Genomic DNA, 19,351 nt, shown 5'->3' with positions numbered 1-19,351 from the left:
AGACATTCTCCTACACTAACAACAAAAACCAAATCTCTGCTAGGCCAAGTGCAGTCAATTTTAAAGAATATTTAATCTGGTCTGGTTGGCACACTTGTGCCTGTGTACCTTGCCATTCGGCTGTTTGGGTTTAGGGGAGTTCTCTGCCATTTCTGACCTCCCTGAAGTGTTTATCTTATACCTCACTGTTCATCTATCCCTCTCCCCACTTTCCTCCATCCCTTCTCTCCCCTTTCCTCACCTCACATTCCCTGGTCTAATGCTAAACAGGAAAGCCTATGCAGATTTCTCCTCCCTCCCTCCCTCCCTCCCTCCCTCCCTCCCTCCCTCCCTCCCTCCCTCCCTCCCTTCCCTACAACCTTTTTGACCTACTATATGATGCCTTAAGTCAGCACATCTTCAGGCTCTGTGAGGGTGTTCTGACTGTCCTGATGGAGAGATTACCTTCAGGTAGATAGCCCACCTTGTTGGTTCTCTTTGTTTTGGAGTTCAGTTATCAGCTGACTGCTGTTCAATGACCGAAAACAGTTGTTTGGGGTTTTATCTAAGATCTACTTGTTTATAAAGTGGTATTTCGTGGCTGAAGACTGGTCTTTTTTTTTTTGAGTTGTAAATAGTGATTATATTATTGGGTTTTATGTTTCCTAAAGAGTTTCTAGCACATATCTTTGTTAATAATGTTTTTCTGGCCGGGCGGTGGTGGCGCACGCCTTTAATCCCAGCACTCGGGAGGCAGAGGCAGGCGGATCTCTGTGAGTTCGAGACCAGCCTGGTCTACAAGAGCTAGTTCCAGGACAGGCTCTAGAAACTACAGGGAAACCCTGTCTCAAAAAAACCAAAAAAAAAAAAAAATAGTTTTTCTGTTAGGAAAGGAACTACTATTTTCTGTGGTAAAAGCTTATATTTCATATTTTATTGATATGAATAAGAGGAAAAATTATAGGTAATTGTGATTTACTTTTAGGAACCTCTAACTAGAAGTTAAAATAAATCTTGAAGCAGCCCTTTCACAGTAGTATTTAACCACTTTCTCTCTGTAGGAAACCTCCTCGAGTAGTGGCTCCCAGCCTGTGGCAGACCCCTCCCTAGGGCGTAGGAGTCTGTCAGCCAACTCTTTCACAAGGACCACCGAAGACCATTGGAGATCACAGACATTTACAACTCACAACAGCAGCAAGATTAGAGTTATGAAGTAGCAATGAAAATAAATTTTGGTTGGGAATCACCATAACATGAGGAACTGTATTAAAGGGTTTCAGCATTAGGAATGTTGAGAACTATTATCCTCAAGGGAATATAAGGGGAGTGTAAGCACATATGTAAATGAATTGGAGCAATTGGCTTTTCATGTTTTTTTTTCTTTTTCTATATAACTTTGGCTAACTTCAAACACACCGTGATCCTCCTATCTCTGTCTCTTGATTAAGGATACGTGCTACCATACCTAGTCACATTAGTTATTTTTATACCTTTAAAGGTTTTTTTTAGAAATAATTTTTTGATTATATGTGTATGTGTATATGTTTATTATGCATTTGAGTATAGGTATCCCCAGAGTTTAGAAGAGGGTGTCATTTCCCCTGGAACTGGAATTATAAGCAGTTGTGAGCTGCTTGATATAGGTGCTGCGATACAAACTTGAGTCCTTTGCAAGAGCTTTAAGACCCAGTTTTTTAATTTTTTTTATTGTATTATCTTATTATAATTGTATATATTATATTATACAATATATGTGGTATATGTACTTGTCAGTGTGGGTGTGTAATTGTGTATGCAGGTTTATATAAGTGCATGTGGTGGCCAGAAGCTGATGTTGGGTTTCTTTACTTGATCACTCTCCACCTTTATTTTTTAGATAGGTCTGCCAGTGAACTTCAGGGATCCACCTGCCTATATTGCACAGAACTGGGGTATAGGCATATCCATCATACCTTTTTTTTATATGGTGTGGGGATCCAAACTCAAGTCCTTATGCCAGTGCAGCATTGCTTACTGAGCCAGCCACAGCTTGCATTCAGTTTTTTAAACTTTATTTATTTAATTTTATGTGTATGTGCTGAAGCACATACATGTGCAGCATGTGCATGCAGGCACTTATAAAGGTTCCAAGAGACAACTGAGGTCAGAAGGTGCATTGAATCCCCTAGAGCTGGAGTTACAGATAGTTGTGAACTGCTATATGGGGGCTGGGAACAAAACATTGGTCCTCTGCAAGAAGAGTAAGCACTACTAACTGCTGAGCCACCTTTCTAGCCCTCTACATTCATTTGTAATAATATAGATGCTGATAAAAGTAATGTTCAAATCTTGAATGGGATTTCCATGGACTCTATACATGTTTTTTTTCTTTTGATGAGTGTTAAATATTTATTTGGCTACCATTGTTTTATTTGTCTGTGATATCAAATACTCTAAATTCGAATAATTTTACTGTTCTGTGATGGAGGAGTGTCTATGTGTTACTTTCATTGGTTAATAAAGAAACTGCCTTGGCCCTTTGATAGGACAGAAAATTAGGTAGGTGGAGTAAACAGAACAGAATGCTGGGAAGAAGGCAGTGGGGCAGACGCTTCAGACAGTCGCCATGACTCTCTTCTCTGAGACAGATGCAGGTTAAGATCTTTCCCGGTAAGACACTACCTCGTGGTACTACACAGATTACTAAATATGGGTTAAAGCAAGATGTGAGAATTAGCCAAGAAGAGGCTGAAACTAATGGGCCAGGCAGTGTTTAAAAGAGTACAATTTGTGTGTTGTTATTTCCGGGGCTAAGCTAGCTATGCTGGAGCCGGGCGGGATGAAACAGGCCTGCCCGCAGCTCCTTCTACAGTTCTGTTGTGTTTGGAACACAAGCTTGCCAGGGGAAAAGGGACAGTGGGGAAATAGGTGCTGTTCTTTGTTGCCAGAAATCATTGAGTTTTGTATTAATTTGCCTTGAAAAATGTGGTTCTATTTGACAGAGCTGATGTTTTCAGCATGGGTTGCATGTCTGTAGGCCGCATGGCAAGATTCTTCTCGTTCTGTAAACAGAACTCCAAGATAGAAGTAAACCTCAGAATGTATTTATCTTTGTGACTTAATTTCTGGCTTTTTACCCATTCTAAAGTTTTTCTTTAGAGGAACTACATTTTATTACACATAGCTCTTCGTACCTAGTTGTGCCATTGCTATTCTGTGTATACTAAATCATGCAAAATTGTAATGTGTTAAGAGTCTAAAATTTTAATGAAAACAATTATTTCAGATTTATATGTATTTGTACTTTTATTTCTAAGTTTAGGGGAATAAACTACTCTATTTGCTTGGACTAAGAGTTTGATTCTTGAAACCTATGAGAGAAGACATAAAGGGAAATAAACTAGTTTCTAGTCTGGGTGTTTATGGCGCTACGTGTTTTGAGGCAAGAAGAGTGTGTCTGCTGTGATGAGACCATGTCCAAATTAGACCTGTGTGTTTGTTTCATCCACGGAAGGAATGAGTTTTCCTCTCCTAGACAGGTAGGGGAAATGTCCATTTTTTAATTGGATTTTTGATATTTTGATGTCTAGTTTCATGTGTTTTTTGTATATTTTGGAGATCAGCCCTCTGTCAGTTGGGTTGATGAAAATTTTTTTCCTATTCTATGGCCTGCCATTTTGTCTTGTTAGCTGTGTGTCTTTTGCTTTACAGAAGTGTCTCAGTTTCAGGAGATCCCACTTATTGTTGATCTCAGTGCCTGTGCTACTGGTATTATATTTAGGAAGTGGTCTTCTCTGCCAATACATTCAAGACTTCTTTCCACTTTCTGTTCTATGCGGTTTAGTGTGGCTGGATTTTTGTTGAGGTTTTTGATCCATTTGGACTTGAGTTTGGTGCGTGGGGATAGATATTTGCATTCTTCTATATGTTGACCTCCAGTTATGCCAGTACCATTTGTTGAAGATGCTTTCTTTTTTTCCATTTTATTATTTTAGCTTCTTTATAAAAAAAAAACAGGTGTTTATAGGTGTTTGGCCTAATATAAGGGTCTTTGATTCAATTCCTTTGGTCCAATTGTCTGTTTTTGTGCCAATACTAAGCGTTTTCTTTACTGTCGCTGTATAGTAGAGCTTAAAGTCAGGGATGGTAATGCTTTTGGAAGTTCCTTTATTGTACAAGATTGTTTTGGCTATCCTGAGTTTTTTGTTTTTTCATATGAAGCTGAGTATTGTTCTTTCAAAGTCTGTGAAGAATTGTGCTGGGATTTTGATGGGGATTGCATTGAGTCTACAGGTTGCTTTTGGTAAGATTGCCATTTTTACAGTGTTCATACTACCTATTCAGGAGAATGGGAGATCTTTCCATTTTCTGGTGTCTTCAGTTTCTTTCTTCAGAGATTAAAGGTTCTTGTTCTCTTTTCTTAGGGGTTATAGGTCTACTTAAATTGTTTATCTGATCTTGATTTACTTTTGGTATGTGACATCTACCCAGAAATGAGACTGAATAGGGTATCCTTGTTTCTACAATTCCTCAGACTGTATGTGCTTAGCTCCTGTCTCCTCCTGCCTTATATATCTCTCTTCTCCAAGCCACATCTCTTCCTGTCTTCACCTCTGTAGTTCTGGAATTAAAGGCATGTGCCTCCTAGGTATTGAGATTAAAGGTGCGTGCCACTACTGCCTGACTTTTATGGCTCACTAGTGACTAGCTCCATACTCTGATCTTCAGGCAGGCTTTATTTGTTAGATTACAAACAAAATGTTGTCATATTTCCTCCTTTTGTCTAAAATAAAAAATAAAAGTTATGACAAATATAAGAAAAACTATATACAATAAAAACAATAACTATACAATATAGACAAGCAATAAATATATCAACAATATCTAGTCTATTTACATTTGACAAATTCAGAGAAAATAGTCTATTATCTATTCAAAGTCTTATACCTAATTGACTTTCTGTCCTAACTTACGTACCACCCAAAACTAACTTTTCATGTCTCTCAGCTTTATACACTTTACTTCTCTTTAGTGAGTTTCTTTTCTGAGTCTGGTAAACAAGGAAAACTATTCCTCTAACTATCTAGTCTTCAACTCCCTCAAAGACCCGAGAAGGAAATAATATTAACTGAGTGAGTAGGAAGTGCAAGCAAGTGACTTCCAAAAATTGTGATAAATGACAGAAGCAGCTGACTGCCTGGACAGTTACCCAAGGTTCCTTTTTAATGTTGGGGCAGCCATCTTCGGCCTATAGGCCTAGAATGAATATACAATAGACTTTTCTATGAAGCAGAATTTTTGAATGACTGTCTTGCCTTTTCTTGACAAGATTTGGCAGTCAACTCTCTCTTTTTTTGTCTTGTTTTTCCAATTTGGACAGCATACTGTCAGCAGTTGAGGCAAGAACAATTTTTATTGCCTAGTGGCTTACTTTTGCCACACAGATAGTAAACTCCATGTGTCGTTTCTTCAGTGCCCATCATCTTCTATGATGTAGGTTGGTTCTTCCAGGAGCAGGCATGTCTCATTGTCATAAGAGAAATGAACCTATGTTATTGAACATCTTAAATGCTATATTCTGAATATCTCTAAAGTGTTTGAAGATGATCTTTCTACCTAAAATATATGTTTGACCTTGAAGACAGACCTAATGACTACAAATTCAGTTGTACTAGGTTACTAATTACTAACCTGCATTTCCTTATTATCCTTAGTTAGTAATAATAAATTGCAAGGACTAGAAATTTGCATTACATTGTTAAATGAGCTGTATGGATAAAATACCTTGAACAAGATTAGAAATGCATGTACATTATGTTCTAATAAAAAGTATCTTAAATTTGTATCAATATACAAAAATCCATATCAATGTAAAATATTTAAAAGTAGTCATTGCTTCTTTAGTTTAAAAGTAGATTTAGTAATCTACCTTTTTAATCCATTTTTATATCTCCCTCTTTTCAGAATAGATTCAGTACTACCATATCTATATCACCCTTTTTTCTTTTCAAAAGAAGAGCCTGATTATAAACTTCTTTATTCCTGACCATTATTTTTTCCTGACCATTACCAACATCAACTTGTAACCAACCACCCTAAACATTGAGAAATATCCACAACCCATTCAATGACCAAAAACCACCCATCCCACCTCTTGGGAATGTAGGTGTCATGTTCTTACATTTACTTCCTTCTGTCTGGGGGTGATGGCATCTCTAGGGGATCCTGAAAAGAAAAATTTGGGTTAATTGTCCAGTCCTGGGAGAGGTAGCTGTTTCATTTGTTGTCCAGTCTCTGTGTAATGAGAAAGTGCAGAGCTCGTCTGAGGTCCTGGCTACAGTAGTCTTTAAGGCTGACTCATCTCAGCTAACAAACAAGGGTGCATAGTTTTCAAGCTCTTCTTTCTGTTTTCATTAGAAGACTAGCTTGGGGTATTTCATTTTATAGCATGGTCTTTTGACACTGCGATAATTAAAAAATTATATATAGTTAATTTTATTGATATTTATGTTTATTCTTTGGACAGATTTTTGTGAATTACTAGTCTTTAAAGCATTTATTAATTTTTTAATAGTTAAGAAGTTTTCATTAAAACACTACCTTGGATTTGTCTAAATGTACAGTGAAAGCTAATTGAGGTTTGAATTTTTCCTGAGTAATTTATTTGTGCCCCTAAGGAAGACTAATATCTGCTAAGGTGGTTGATTTCTTTTGTAGGCATTATCCTGCACTGAAGACTCTGGAGCATCTGGAACACACCTATCTGCCTCAAGTGAGCCACTATCGATTCTGTAAGGTGATGGTGGACAACATCCCCAAGCTTCGAGAAGAGATAAAGGATGTTTCTATGTCTGATCTCAAAGACTTTCTGGAGAGCATCCGCAAGCATTCAGACAAAATTGGAGAGACTGCTATGAAACAAGTAGGTCCTTGGTTAGTGACAGATTTGCCCTTGGCTTTCCAAGTATTTGTTTATACACATAATTTCTCCTTGCCAAGTGTCTTAATTCTTAGCATTTTAGGAAGGTCCTTCATAAATGGAAATGTTATTTCAACAGAGTGATGGATGAGATGTGTTGTTGACTCTATGGCTGTTGAGCAGTGACTGATTGTGATGGTCTGTGTCAGTCTGGAGAGAATTCAGTTTACAAAATAAACATTTCCCTTGACTTTGTATAGTATTTAAAGTCTAGAATTCGTAAAGCTTTCCTTTTAGTCAACAACATAAATTGCATTCATTACATGTGCCTTTGGTTGATTATTTACTATTAGGAAGGTGTCATGCCATGCAAAAATTTTTTTGACATTGATGGGTGTTAGTGACAGAATGGTCTGTTGGGGTTTGTGGATTATGATTGCAGAAAGGGAAATACAGCTCAAAATTTTAGCAAATGTGTTAGGAATATTTATTTTATGCAAATATCTTTATCTCTAAGATATAATAGACTATGAGGAATGTTTTTTGTCATTGTGAATGAAGAAACAATAACGATTTGCAGTAATACTTCCTCTTGAAATTTAAGTTACATTGATGTTATACGGATGCTTTAACATACTTGATGATATAGCCTGCAATAATAAATAGGTTTTAGCTATTTATGGAAAGTGTTTTATGGTTTTGTAAACAAGTATTCTCTAGTGGATTTGTATAATATTGGGGGGAACAAGGCACAGTAAATAACATTTGGAAGCATTATTTGAGGGTTCAACTAGCATTAATAACTTTAGTTCAAATATCTCTCTGATACTGCAGAAGAGATTTGCCAATTATATTTTCTTAAGGCATGTCTTTTTTTTTCAAATCTCCTTTTAAATTTTATTGGTGTTATACTTTAAAAAGTCCAAAGTATAGGCACCAGTTCTTGTCTCAGCCTCTAAGTGCTGTAACAGTGGGTTTGTGCCACTAATCCTTAGGTGCTGGACTGAAAGGCACATGCTGCCACACCTAGCTGGAAGCTGGCTTCTTAAAGGGTCCTTTTCTAGGCCTCTGCTAGATAAATTCACATTCCTTTGCTGAAAGAGAGATCTCTTATAATTATTATCACTTCATTTAATTTGAGGTTAGTTGTTTTCATTACTGAATTATCTGAAGAATGAATGCTGAGGGAAGGAAAAAGACTTTATTCAAATGCTAAGAACTTGTCAAGGTCAGACCCTGTAGTTGAATCAGATAAAGTTGCAATGGATAGGTTAACTAGCTTGGATTAAAGGTGTATGCCACCATGATCAGCTCTGAATGTATTTTTTAATACTTTTTTCCTGTTAGAATATGAATAATTGGTTTATTCAAGGCATCTATTTATCTATTCCCTTATTCTATTTTCTAAATCATTTAAGAACTCTTCCTCTTTTCTCATGATTTCCTTTCTAGTTTCATTGCTTGTGCATACACATTCATGCCTTGTGCAGAGGTGCATATTGAATTTATAATTTAAATTGTACATTGAAAACATATTTGTCTTTTTAGATCTGATTTATTTCATGTAATGGCAAGATTTTACTTCATTCAGGGCAGTATATTTACCACAGTTTTCTTTTTCCATTTGTTTGTTGGTGTTAGGCTGGTTCCATTTCTTGGCGGTTGTGAATAGTACAGCAGTAACTGATGTGCAGCTGTCTCTGTAGAATGCTGATGTAGAGGACTTTGGTTGTTCCCTAGAAGTGTATGATTGGGTCATATGGTAGTTTATTTTTAGTTCTTGACTAATTTAATTCTTGATGGCTTTTAAAATTTATTGACTATATTTTTTTCTCCTGAGAACCAAATTTGTTTATTCAGTTTATGTGCTTTTTATTCTTCTATGGTACCTAGAAATTAAAGAGGATATGATAGAAATTACCACGGGTTTTTTACATTGCACATGCTTATAGTGTATTTATATGAATTAATAAATGTTGGAAAAGTGGGAGAAGTGATTTATTTTTTATTTATGGTGTTTGCTAATTTGTAATTTTTTAATCTCATAATTGTTGCTTAGGGACCCAGAATCTTCCCATCATGTGTCTCTGCCATTACTTGTACCGGCAAATGTACTACAATTACTAGTATGTGTTGGAAGATTCCAAAAGAAGGACCAAGACCAAGGATAGTTTTTAAGTAGCAAGGAGGAGAACCATATATTATTACTTTTAGCTACATCCCATGTGTTTCATCAAAATGAAGCACAGTGACATGGAGACTGAGAATTAATCCTTTCTCTATGCCTATGAAGACTGGTCAGTGTAACTGGTCTTTGGCACCTGCTAGCCAGTAGCTGTGTGTCTTCAATCTTTCTCCCATGCCTAGATCACGTTCACCCCATCCCTAAAGGAGAAAACTGTGTTTTATCCTGTCCATTTTTCTTGATGCTCTTCTTGCCTGTTCCTGGGCTAAAGAAATGTATGTGTATTTTATAATCACATGAAGTGATTTTTTAAAAAGTGCCTAAAGAACATCTTTATTAATTATCTACTATTTCCATTTTGAAACTGATTTCTTGTTATAAAATCAGTCTATGTAGGGAGCGTTTCTGTATTTCTTATTTTGATTAGTTTGCCTTAGGCTTTGTGGAGCTGAATGACATTTATGAGATTAACATTCTTTGTTAGACTTATTTTGGTTGTGAGGCCTTTAACTGAGAGAAGGTTTTACTTTAAAATTCTGTCTTGCCTTTGCTAAATTATGTGGTTGTATAACTGATGTTAAGAAAAGAAGCTGTCCTTTGCATATACATTATGGCTTCCATTTTAGTATTTTTATGGGATTCCTGAGTGTGTGAATGAGTGGGTCTCTGATTCTGATGTTTTCTCTGGGACTTTTTTCCTTTTGTTTGTTTTGTTCAATTCCAGTGTGTTGGATTTTGTCTTATTTCATTTCATTGTTAAAAAAGAAAACATACCTTTATGAAAGTAATCTAAACGGAGCCACCAAATAATGGGGGAGACAATGCCTGTACTGGACATTTTGTGCCACTACCTGAAACTTCCAGTTCCAGGAATGGGTTATATCTAGTTGAGTCATTGGCCATAGGGTCTCCATGGAAACCCCCAACCATTTTAGGCTATTGCCAAGACTGTTGGTTGCTCTCTGCGAATTGGTGTATTAAGATCTCATTACTGAAGACAACTTACATATCTCATTGAACATGGAGAAGTCAAACTGGTGCCTAACTAGAGGCTTTATTTATACCGACTAGTGTTCATGGTACTGGAAAGTATATTGCATGTTCCAAGAAGAGAAAGGTAATCACCAACCCCAACTACAAGCTCTACAACTTACAACAATGACCTTTCTGCAAGATATCCTGGTGTACAAATGTGGGAGTAACAACCACTCTCTAATTTGATGTAAGGCCCTCTCCCTAAGAGGATCAAAAACTTGATACTGCTCAGGTAGCCAAGAACCTAAGACTAGATAACTCCAGGGATTTGGAGGGAAACCAAACTACTATTATTCTGCTAAGAGAACATAGGAACAAAATGGTTTCTAATGACTTTCTGCTTTGCTCAGCTATCATCAGAGAAGCTCCTTTTTGAAATATAAAGAAAATAAAGATACTCACAACTGGATAGTGTATACAGAGTGAGAGACTTTGGAACACAGTCTTAAATGGGATGTTTTCATCAAACCCCTCTTCAGGGATCTATGCAAAAGAGGAAGCAGAAAGATTGTAAGAGCCAGACATGATGGATAACTCAAAGGAAGCAGTGTCTTTTAGACCCGTGAAGGTCTGTGCATACTGCTAACATTTCTTGTGAGTTGATATGTATGTTAGTCCTGTTGTGTCTGCAATTGATACTTAGAAAAGAAAAATTACTTTAAAATTACTTTCTCTGATGGAGTCTTAATAGGTATATTAACTACACTTTAGGGTAGGCCCTATATTTAGGAGTTGTTGGCTAACATGAAACAAACTCAGTGGTATTTTTTTTTTACTTTTATTGATTATTTGTGGATTTTACATCATGCCTTCTGATCCCATTTATCTCCTTGTACCATTGCATCTGCCCTCTGCTCTTGAACCTCCCCCCAAAACAAAGCCAAATTTAAAAGAAAAACCAAAACTATACAAAACAAAGAACCAAGACAAAAATAAAATTAAAAACAACAAAAAAGAAGAATCTTGTCATGGAAGCTATAGTGTGGCCCGGTGAGTCACAAAATTTACCCTTTAGTCTGTATATCTTTACTTGTAAGTGTTCATTGTTATGAGTCATTGGTCTGGTCTGAGACCTCTGGTTTCTGCTACACCACCAGTAATAGGCTATCACTGGGGCTCCTCTTAGATATCCTTCTGTATCATGGAGATCCTGATGTTTTAGTTCTATAGGTTTGTTCCTTTCACATGCTCTAACAGTTGATAGATTCGGTGAAAGCTGGGGTGGGCCAACTCATAGCGCTGATTCTGGGCCTGGGTGGTAGTTGGGTTGGTCAGCTCGCTAGCTTTCCCTCATTGTCATTATAGCTCACCAGATAGCCAAAGCTAGGAGTGTGGCCAGTTCTCCTATTCTCGGGCCCTCAGATCTGGGTCCCCCTCACTCATATTTCCAGGACCAGCTCTACTGTTTTGTCCAGGCAATGTGCAGGGAGGGCTCTCTTTTCTGATTGCTATAGGGGGCACGCAGAGGTGGGGTGGGGGAGAGACACTGAGTCATGACATTATTCAGCATATATTTAATCCTTAATGAATGAAGGCTGCAATGGTGTAGTTGTTTTTGCTTGTTTCATTCCTTGGAAAATATGGAAATAAATCTTAACTTTTATAGGCAATGTTGTTCCTAGCAAACTTCTAGAAACAGTTAATATCACACTTATTTCTTAGCTATTGCCAGCCACCAAGGGAATAAGCAACAATGTCACAGAAAATACCATGAGGGACAATGTAAGAAAAAAAATTGTGGTACCTAACATTTCTGAATAGCAGCTCAGGCCTGGATGCCACCGTGGGCCTGGTAGCAGCATCACAGACCCCTCAAATCAGCATGATCCCAGCAGCAGCATGGCCCCTGGGAATCAACTTGGTCCCAGGTGACTGGCCATACCCCAGGCATCCACAACTGGATGCCATGAACACCACCCCAGACTCCAGGCTCCATGGAGCCATGAACCCTAGAAGTCTCTGTGGCTTCAGGTGGCAGCACTGGTCACCCAGATCAGCATGACTCTGGGCATGGTATAGTTCTCAGACATGTAACAGATTGTGGCCCAGACTCTAGGCATCCATTCTGCTAGGTAGGCTCTTGCAGAAACATGGGCCAGGGACATTAACACAGACTTTGACTGCAGCAGGACCACGGATTTAGACATTGTCCTCTACAGCAGCCCAAGTTGTCACCATGGTCTCTAGTGACCATGCAGGCCATCCAGATTGGTATGGCCCCTGCAGCACATGGCCCTCCGACACCAATGTGGCCCTACTACAGGTTCCTGTACAGACCCCAGTGACAACAGGAGCTATAGACATCAACACAGGTCCCCTTTACTGCTTGAAGGCCCCCGGATCGAGGCCCAGACCAGGCTTCTCCCTGGAGTTGGGTGGCTAGTTGGCCATTCACATCAGCCTGTTCCTCACCACCCTCACCTCCTAGATCTACCTCACTTCCCACCCCACAAACCATCCTACCTCTCTTCTACCTCCCCATCTTGTACTTTTTCTCCACACTGGTGCCCAACTGCCTTGATTGAGTCACAGGTAAAGCTTGACTGAATACTGCCCATCACAACCATGAAGGATAGTGCCTTTCCTTTCTCCTGTGCCTGGGCCTAGAGACCTCAGGTAGTATTTGGTATGATGGAACTGGATTGCTTGGCACCAGAGGCACCAGGCAGGCTCCTGTTGATTGTGGACTCCACACACCCAAAAGTCTACTGGGATGACACCTGTGTCCATCATTAATTCACCACTCAATAGTATTTCTGTAGACTTTTGTCTCACATTTCTTTGTTTGGGCATATCCTTTGCTTTTTTTTCTATTTTGTTTTTTATTTTTGTGTTTTTGTAGAGGTTTGTGTGTATTTTTTTCTCTCTGTTAGTATGCTTTTTTTTTTTAGAGAGAGCGAGGAAAAGGGCATTGAATTGTGATTAGGAGTTGGAGGAGGGAAAAGCATGATCAGATTATAGTATATAAAAATTTTTTTCAATTAAAAAAATAGGAAAAGGAGCTGCTGGTAGCCTGTAAAAGAGAAGGTGCCTAGGGATTCTTTTAGTAACTTTTGAAAATTGTTTTTATTGGACTATATTAATTATACATAAAGATGATGGGTTTCATTACATTGTTTTCACACATTCATAAAATGTACTTTGATCATATTCAATTCCCTTTACTCTTTCTTATTCCCTCCTTATATGTTATTATTCTCCTTTATCTCCTTTCTTTCCCCAGCTAGTCCCCTTCTACTTTCATATTCATTAGACTTGTTTACAGGAACATGAGCATCTCACCAGTGGCTATACCACTGAAGAGAATGTCTTTCCCTTCCTTGGCAACCATTAACTGAATATAGATCCTCAGGGAGGACTAGGCCTTTCAGTCCGACCCTTTTAGTAACTGTTTTTTCAGAACCTACCTTGGAAAAGGACTAATGGTCACCATGATTTTTTTCAACTTTGTTGGCTAAGTCTTGACTAGAACAGAATGAGCCCTTAGATTTATTGAATAGAACATCTTTCGATTTAATTCTATCACCGTATTCCCCACTGAGTTCATCCAGGTCATGTAATGACCATCATGCAAAAAATATGGTTGAACTATCCTTTGTGCTGGATTCTAAGCAGAACATCCACAGAATAAACCCTATGGAGCCAAAGAAGTTGTTCTTAGATTTATTTTCTATTCATGTAGCTTTTGGTACTTAGCAATTTTGGCAGAAAATTTTGGAAAGACAAGACAGAATTTTAAAAGTAAATAAATCATTCAGTTATAGAGCATTACAACTGAAATCAAACCTGGCCAAGAATATTTATCTTATAAAGTATATGATTTTGATACTTAACTAATTATGTGTTCCTTTTAAAAATTAAAAATTATATTTATGTAGTGTGTGTGTTAGAGAGAGGGGATGTAATTTTGAAATTCATAGTCAAGCCACTTGAGGATTCTGAGTGTGATGAGCCCTTACAACAAACAATGTGGTGGCTGGAGAGATGTCTCAGTCAGTAAAATACCTGTCAAACAGAGGTGAGGATCAGATTTCTAGCACCTGTGTAAAATCTGGACATTACCAGAGAGGTGGAGGTTGCACGATCCCGGGAGTTTACTAACCAACTTAATGAATGAATTGGCGAGCTCAGGTTCAGTGGAGATCTTGTCTCAAAAATTAAGGTGGAGAGTGCCTAAAGAAGATACTTGGCATCAACTTCTGGCCTCTACATGTAGGAATGTATGTGTATATCCAGTCACAGACACATATGTACATACATGAGCATTCACACAAAACTAAAGCAATGCTAATGAATCTCTTTGAAAATAGAGAAAGTAGTACTTGTAGAAATCAGAGTGGCTGTCTTTGTAGACTGTTGCTTTCCTTAAGTCAACATGATTGGGAGAGAAGTAAGACTTTGTAGCGATTTTATTTTTCGAAAAATTTTATGGAAATGATTGTTAAGTTTTATTCTGTGGTGTGGCTTACTCTAATGAATTAAGTAGATTTTTAAATCATAGAGGTCTGCTTGTAGAATGCTGGATGACAAAGGGAATCTGGGGAAAGTATTTAGAGGTGGGGAACCTGCAGCTAGGATGGACTCCAAGAAGCAGACTGACAGTTTCTGGAAGATGTGTATGTGCATTTTTGTTCCTTTTCTGTCCCTTCAGATTGTAGTGCAGTGTCTTGTGCTAAGGAGTTGAGGATATGCTCTTTTCTTATATATACAGTCTCACTTTGGTATTTTAGGGGAAGGAATGGGGAAACTGAGGATCATGTAAGGAAAGGTAATTTTCATGGATATTATAAATTTTGTTTTCTACTTATATGACTAATTTGTTGGTAACTCACAAGTGTATTCAGCTTTTGTATCTCAAGATGCAATATATCTGAATTTGTAGGTGAAGTTTTTTTCTGTTAGTTATAGTTTGTTATTGCCTCACCGCCTTTATGCACCAGTGATTAAAAAAAGAGCCCTAGCATTTGGTCATTTTTTTAAGCCTACTGTTCTTTTTGTTTTCTTGAATTTATTTTTTATTAATTTAAAAATTATGTGTGTACATTTGTATATAGGTATGTACATGAGAGTGGGTACCTATAGAGTCCCGACATATCAGAACTGTAGTTACAGTAATTCTGTGCTTTCCTTACGTGAATTCTAGGAACTGGACTCAGATGGGTATAAATGTACTAGTAACTCTTAACTGCAGAGCCATCTCTCCAGCCTCATAGGTCTGTAGTTCTTAATGATATTAAATATATTCACATTTTGTGTAACTCTTACTACCATTTTCTCTATAACCTAACTTTCCCATATTGAAAGTCTGTAACTAATGGATTTTGAACTTATAATTTATGCCTGATTGAATAATCAGTAATAAATAATTTATTAATTTAATACATATTATAATTTAATAATCAATAATCTATCCTTGATTGAATAAATGAAATCTTTGATTTATGTTTGGGAACTCATTGTGATCCCTTTGCAGAGAAGTAAAAGAAGCAAAGAAATAGTATAGTTCATATGTGTTAAACATTCTGGGTTTCGGCACCAGATGTATGCAAAGAGGCACAGTAAAGAAACTGCCAATATGACCATTCCATTATTAGGGAATGTTTTTATTGTGAATAAGAGAGAGAAAATATCCAGAGGCATTTGGAAGACTCAAGAGCAGAGAGAAAGTTAATCGGACAGGACATGGCCAGAGCTATCTGAGAGAGACATGAGAGAACATGGGCTGCATAGGACAGGAGAATCATGTGATAGCAAGAGATAGGGAATATAGCATAGTAAAAGAATATCTATCCTCTATCCATGTACTCATTCTCCCATCCACCTATCCACCCACCCATCCACCCACCCATCCATCCATCCATCCACCCACCCACCCACCCATCTTCTATCTATCTATCTGCCTGTCTGTCTGTCTTCTGTCATCTATGTATCTGTCTTATCTGTTAGTGGGGGTGTGTGAACAAATCATGTGGATTATACGGAGGATGAGTAGCTTGGGGAAGGGAAGGGCCAGATTCTAGAATGGACTTTGAAATATATAACAGGTACTTATGATACGCAGGGAGCCTAGAGGACTGCATGGTCTTTGACATACTTATAGGCCCCACAGGTAGCCATGTGTCCCTTTTGCCAGAAGTAAGAGAAATTATTTCATTTGGCAGATGGGAACTGGTTTTACAAGTTCCCGAGGAGTGCTGGCTTTTATCTGATCACCATAAATCCCTTAGTAGTTCAACTTGAGCTCATTTCTGTATATATGGAATTCCTAAGACCTAACACTATCACAGTCTTTTGATAAGTATATTGCTTCTAATTTTAAAGATAGGGTTTCTGTTTAAGTTCCTTAAGGTAATTATTCAAAAGCAAAAACTGGGGATATTATTTACTCTGTCAAGGTTTTTCTAGAATTGTTGGTTGAAACAGTTCTCTCTCTTTGTCTTTTTGCTCTTTGTATATAGCAGAATATAGAAAACTACATTTTTAGGGGCTGAAGAGATAGTTTAGCAGTTAAGAATATTGGCTGCGGGGGCTGGAGAGATGGCTCAGAGGTCACTGATTGTTCTTCCAGAGGTCCTGAATTCAATTCCCGGCAACCACATGAACCACATGGTGGCTCACAACCATCTACAATGAGATCTGCTACCCTCTTCTGGTGTGCAGACAGAATACTGTATACAAAATAAATAAATCTTTTTAAAAATTAATACTTATTTTTTATTTTTTTATTAAAAATTTACATCTCTTCCTCTCCTCTCACTTCCCTCCTCTCCCCTCCACCCACATCCCCACTCCCTCCCTCTCCAGGCCAAAGAGCAGTCAGGGTTCCCTACACTATGGGAAGTCCAAGGTCCTCCCAACTCCCCCCAGGTCCAGGAAAAGAATATTTGCTGCTTATGGGAGTACCTACCAGGATTCAGCTGCCAGCCAATCATGTTGGCTCATGATTGCTTAAACTTTAGTTCCAGGAAATCATATTCCCTGTTCTGACATCTGTCACCACATGGTATGAATATGGTATCCGTATCTATATATCTATATATCTACATCTACATCTATATCTATATATATGCAAAACACTTATACACATAAAATGAAAAGAAAATATTTTTCAAAAAGAGCTATGTTTTTTATTTGTTCTTATTGAGCTATACATCTTTCTTCGCTCTCTTCCCTTCCTCACCCTCCCTTTCTACCCTTTCTTGTGACCCCCAAGCTCCTAATTTACTCAGGAGACCTTGTCTTTTTCTCCTTCCTATGTAGATACATGTATGTCTCTCTTAGGGAAAAAAAGCTATGTTTATCATTTTCTTTTTTGAGATAGGGTCTTACAGAGATCCTCTGCCTCTGCATCCTTAGTGCTAAGATTAAAGGTGTTTGCCATCACTCCTGGCTTTAGCTTAGATTATGTGTAAAGGCTTTTAAGGTTGCCAGATAAGGACTGGTTTGAACCATGGTGATCTTAGTCTATTTTTTGAGAGCTATATTGTCCTTCAGTATGACAATTTTACTTTGGTGCTACATAATCTGAGAATGAGGTGTTCTTTTTTATTCTTAATTCTTTTACTTAAGCTCAATTATGTTACCAGTTTGGACCTTTCTCTTACTTCTAAATAGCCCATCAGGCAAATGCCAGGAAACAGTAAAGCTTTCTTCCCAAAAGTAGTGAGTTCATCTCTTTGCATTTGCTAAACACGAAGTTTTCCATGACAGTTGTTTGGCTGTTGATCTCCTCGACTTTCTTAGAAAATTCTTAAGTAGTCTGTTCTTTGAACATTGTTGGTCGTAGCAGTCTATAGGAGTGTCTACAACATTTCAGGGGCATAAGCCTTTCAGGAAGCTATACAGTCATGAACTTCTCTTTAGAACAATTATCATGGACACATGCATTTTTCATGTGACACTTGGAGGTTTCTGTACTCTGAAATGTATTCAATTACATTGTGGGAGCCATCTAGATTATTAAGATCTGTTGTCAGTGTCAGAATCAGTGACAATTCTGAGAGTTTCTTTTTTAGTTTCATGATTTGTGGAAAGAATATAGTAGAAAAGGTTGAATAAAGTTGTGACTATATTTGAGTTCACTCCCCATTAATGTATCACTGACACATTGACAAATAGATTAAAGATGCTTGTAAACTTCCGAGTTGCCTAGTTCAGATATCAGGTAGATAGGTGTCTGAATATAAGTTGACGCATTGCATTTTCCTTTTTTTGTGGTTGTGGTTAAAGTTAGGGTTTCTTTTTTTTTTTCTTTTTTTTTTCCTCATGGTTTATTTTTTTTTATATTTAAAACTTTCCATCTCCTTCCCTCCTCCTCCCCCCTCCCTCCGCTCCTCCTCCCCCTTCCCTCCCCTCCTTCTTCCCCTTCCCTCCCCTTCCGTCCACCCATACCTTCCCTCCCTCCCTCTCAAGGCCAAAGAGCCATCAGGGTTCCCCACTCTATGCTAAGTCCAAGGTCCTCCCAACTCCCCCCAGGTCCAGGAAGGTGATCGACCTAGCTGAGAAGGCTCCCACAGAGCCCGTCCATGCAGAAGAATCAGAGCCCAGCGCCATTGTCCTTTGCTTCTCAGTCAGCCCCCGCTGTTGGCCACATTCAGAGAGACGGGTTTGGTCGCATGATCCATCAGTCCCATTCCAACTGGAGTTGGTGATCTCCCTTTAGTTCTGTCCCACCGTCTCCATGAGTGAACGCACCCCTCACGTTCCTGACTTTATCCCTCAAGTTAGGGTTTCTATTGCTTCGAAGAGATAACACGACCATGACAACTCTTATAAAGGAAAACATTTAATTGGGCCTGGCTTACAGTTTCAGAGGTTTAATCCATTATCATGGTGTGGTGCTTAACAGGATGCAGGCAGGCATGGTGTTGGGGCAGAAGCTGAGTGTTCTTCACCTTAGTCTGCAAGCAACAGATGGAGACTATGTGCCACATTGAGTATTCCTGCCCCCAAAGTAACACACTTCCTCCAACAGGTTCACAACTCTTAATAGTGCCACTTCCTATTGTCCAAGCATTTAGACACGAGTCTATGGGGGCCATACCTAGTCAAACCACCGGTTATATTTATAAAGTTTGGCTTAGCTATGACTTCTCATATGTATCCCTGCCCCTTTTTGAGATAGACTCTTACTGTGTAGTTATACTGGCTTTGAAACTGTGATTCTTTGGACTCAACCTCTTTTGTTCTAAGGTTACAAATGCATGTCGTCAAGCCTGGCTCTCCTGTACTTTTATCAGATGACTCTTTTCTCT

At 38.2% G+C, this 19,351-nt stretch overlaps 1 protein-coding gene across 1 annotated transcript in view; it reads left to right on the top strand.

Moving 5' to 3' along the window:
- Positions 1-19,351, top strand: part of Exoc6b (exocyst complex component 6B) — a 491,547-nt gene that overhangs the window by 75,168 nt on the left and 397,028 nt on the right. The window contains exon 6 of the mRNA XM_038319126.1: positions 6,676-6,880. Within this exon, the coding sequence (XP_038175054.1) occupies positions 6,676-6,880 (205 nt within the window). The remainder of the gene's footprint in view (positions 1-6,675; positions 6,881-19,351) is intronic.

This window comes from Arvicola amphibius, chromosome 2, assembly GCF_903992535.2.
Source record: "Arvicola amphibius chromosome 2, mArvAmp1.2, whole genome shotgun sequence".
NCBI lineage: Eukaryota > Metazoa > Chordata > Mammalia > Rodentia > Cricetidae > Arvicola > Arvicola amphibius.
The sequence above is the reverse complement of the archived record's forward strand: the minus strand, read 5'-3'. Positions and strand labels throughout refer to the sequence as shown.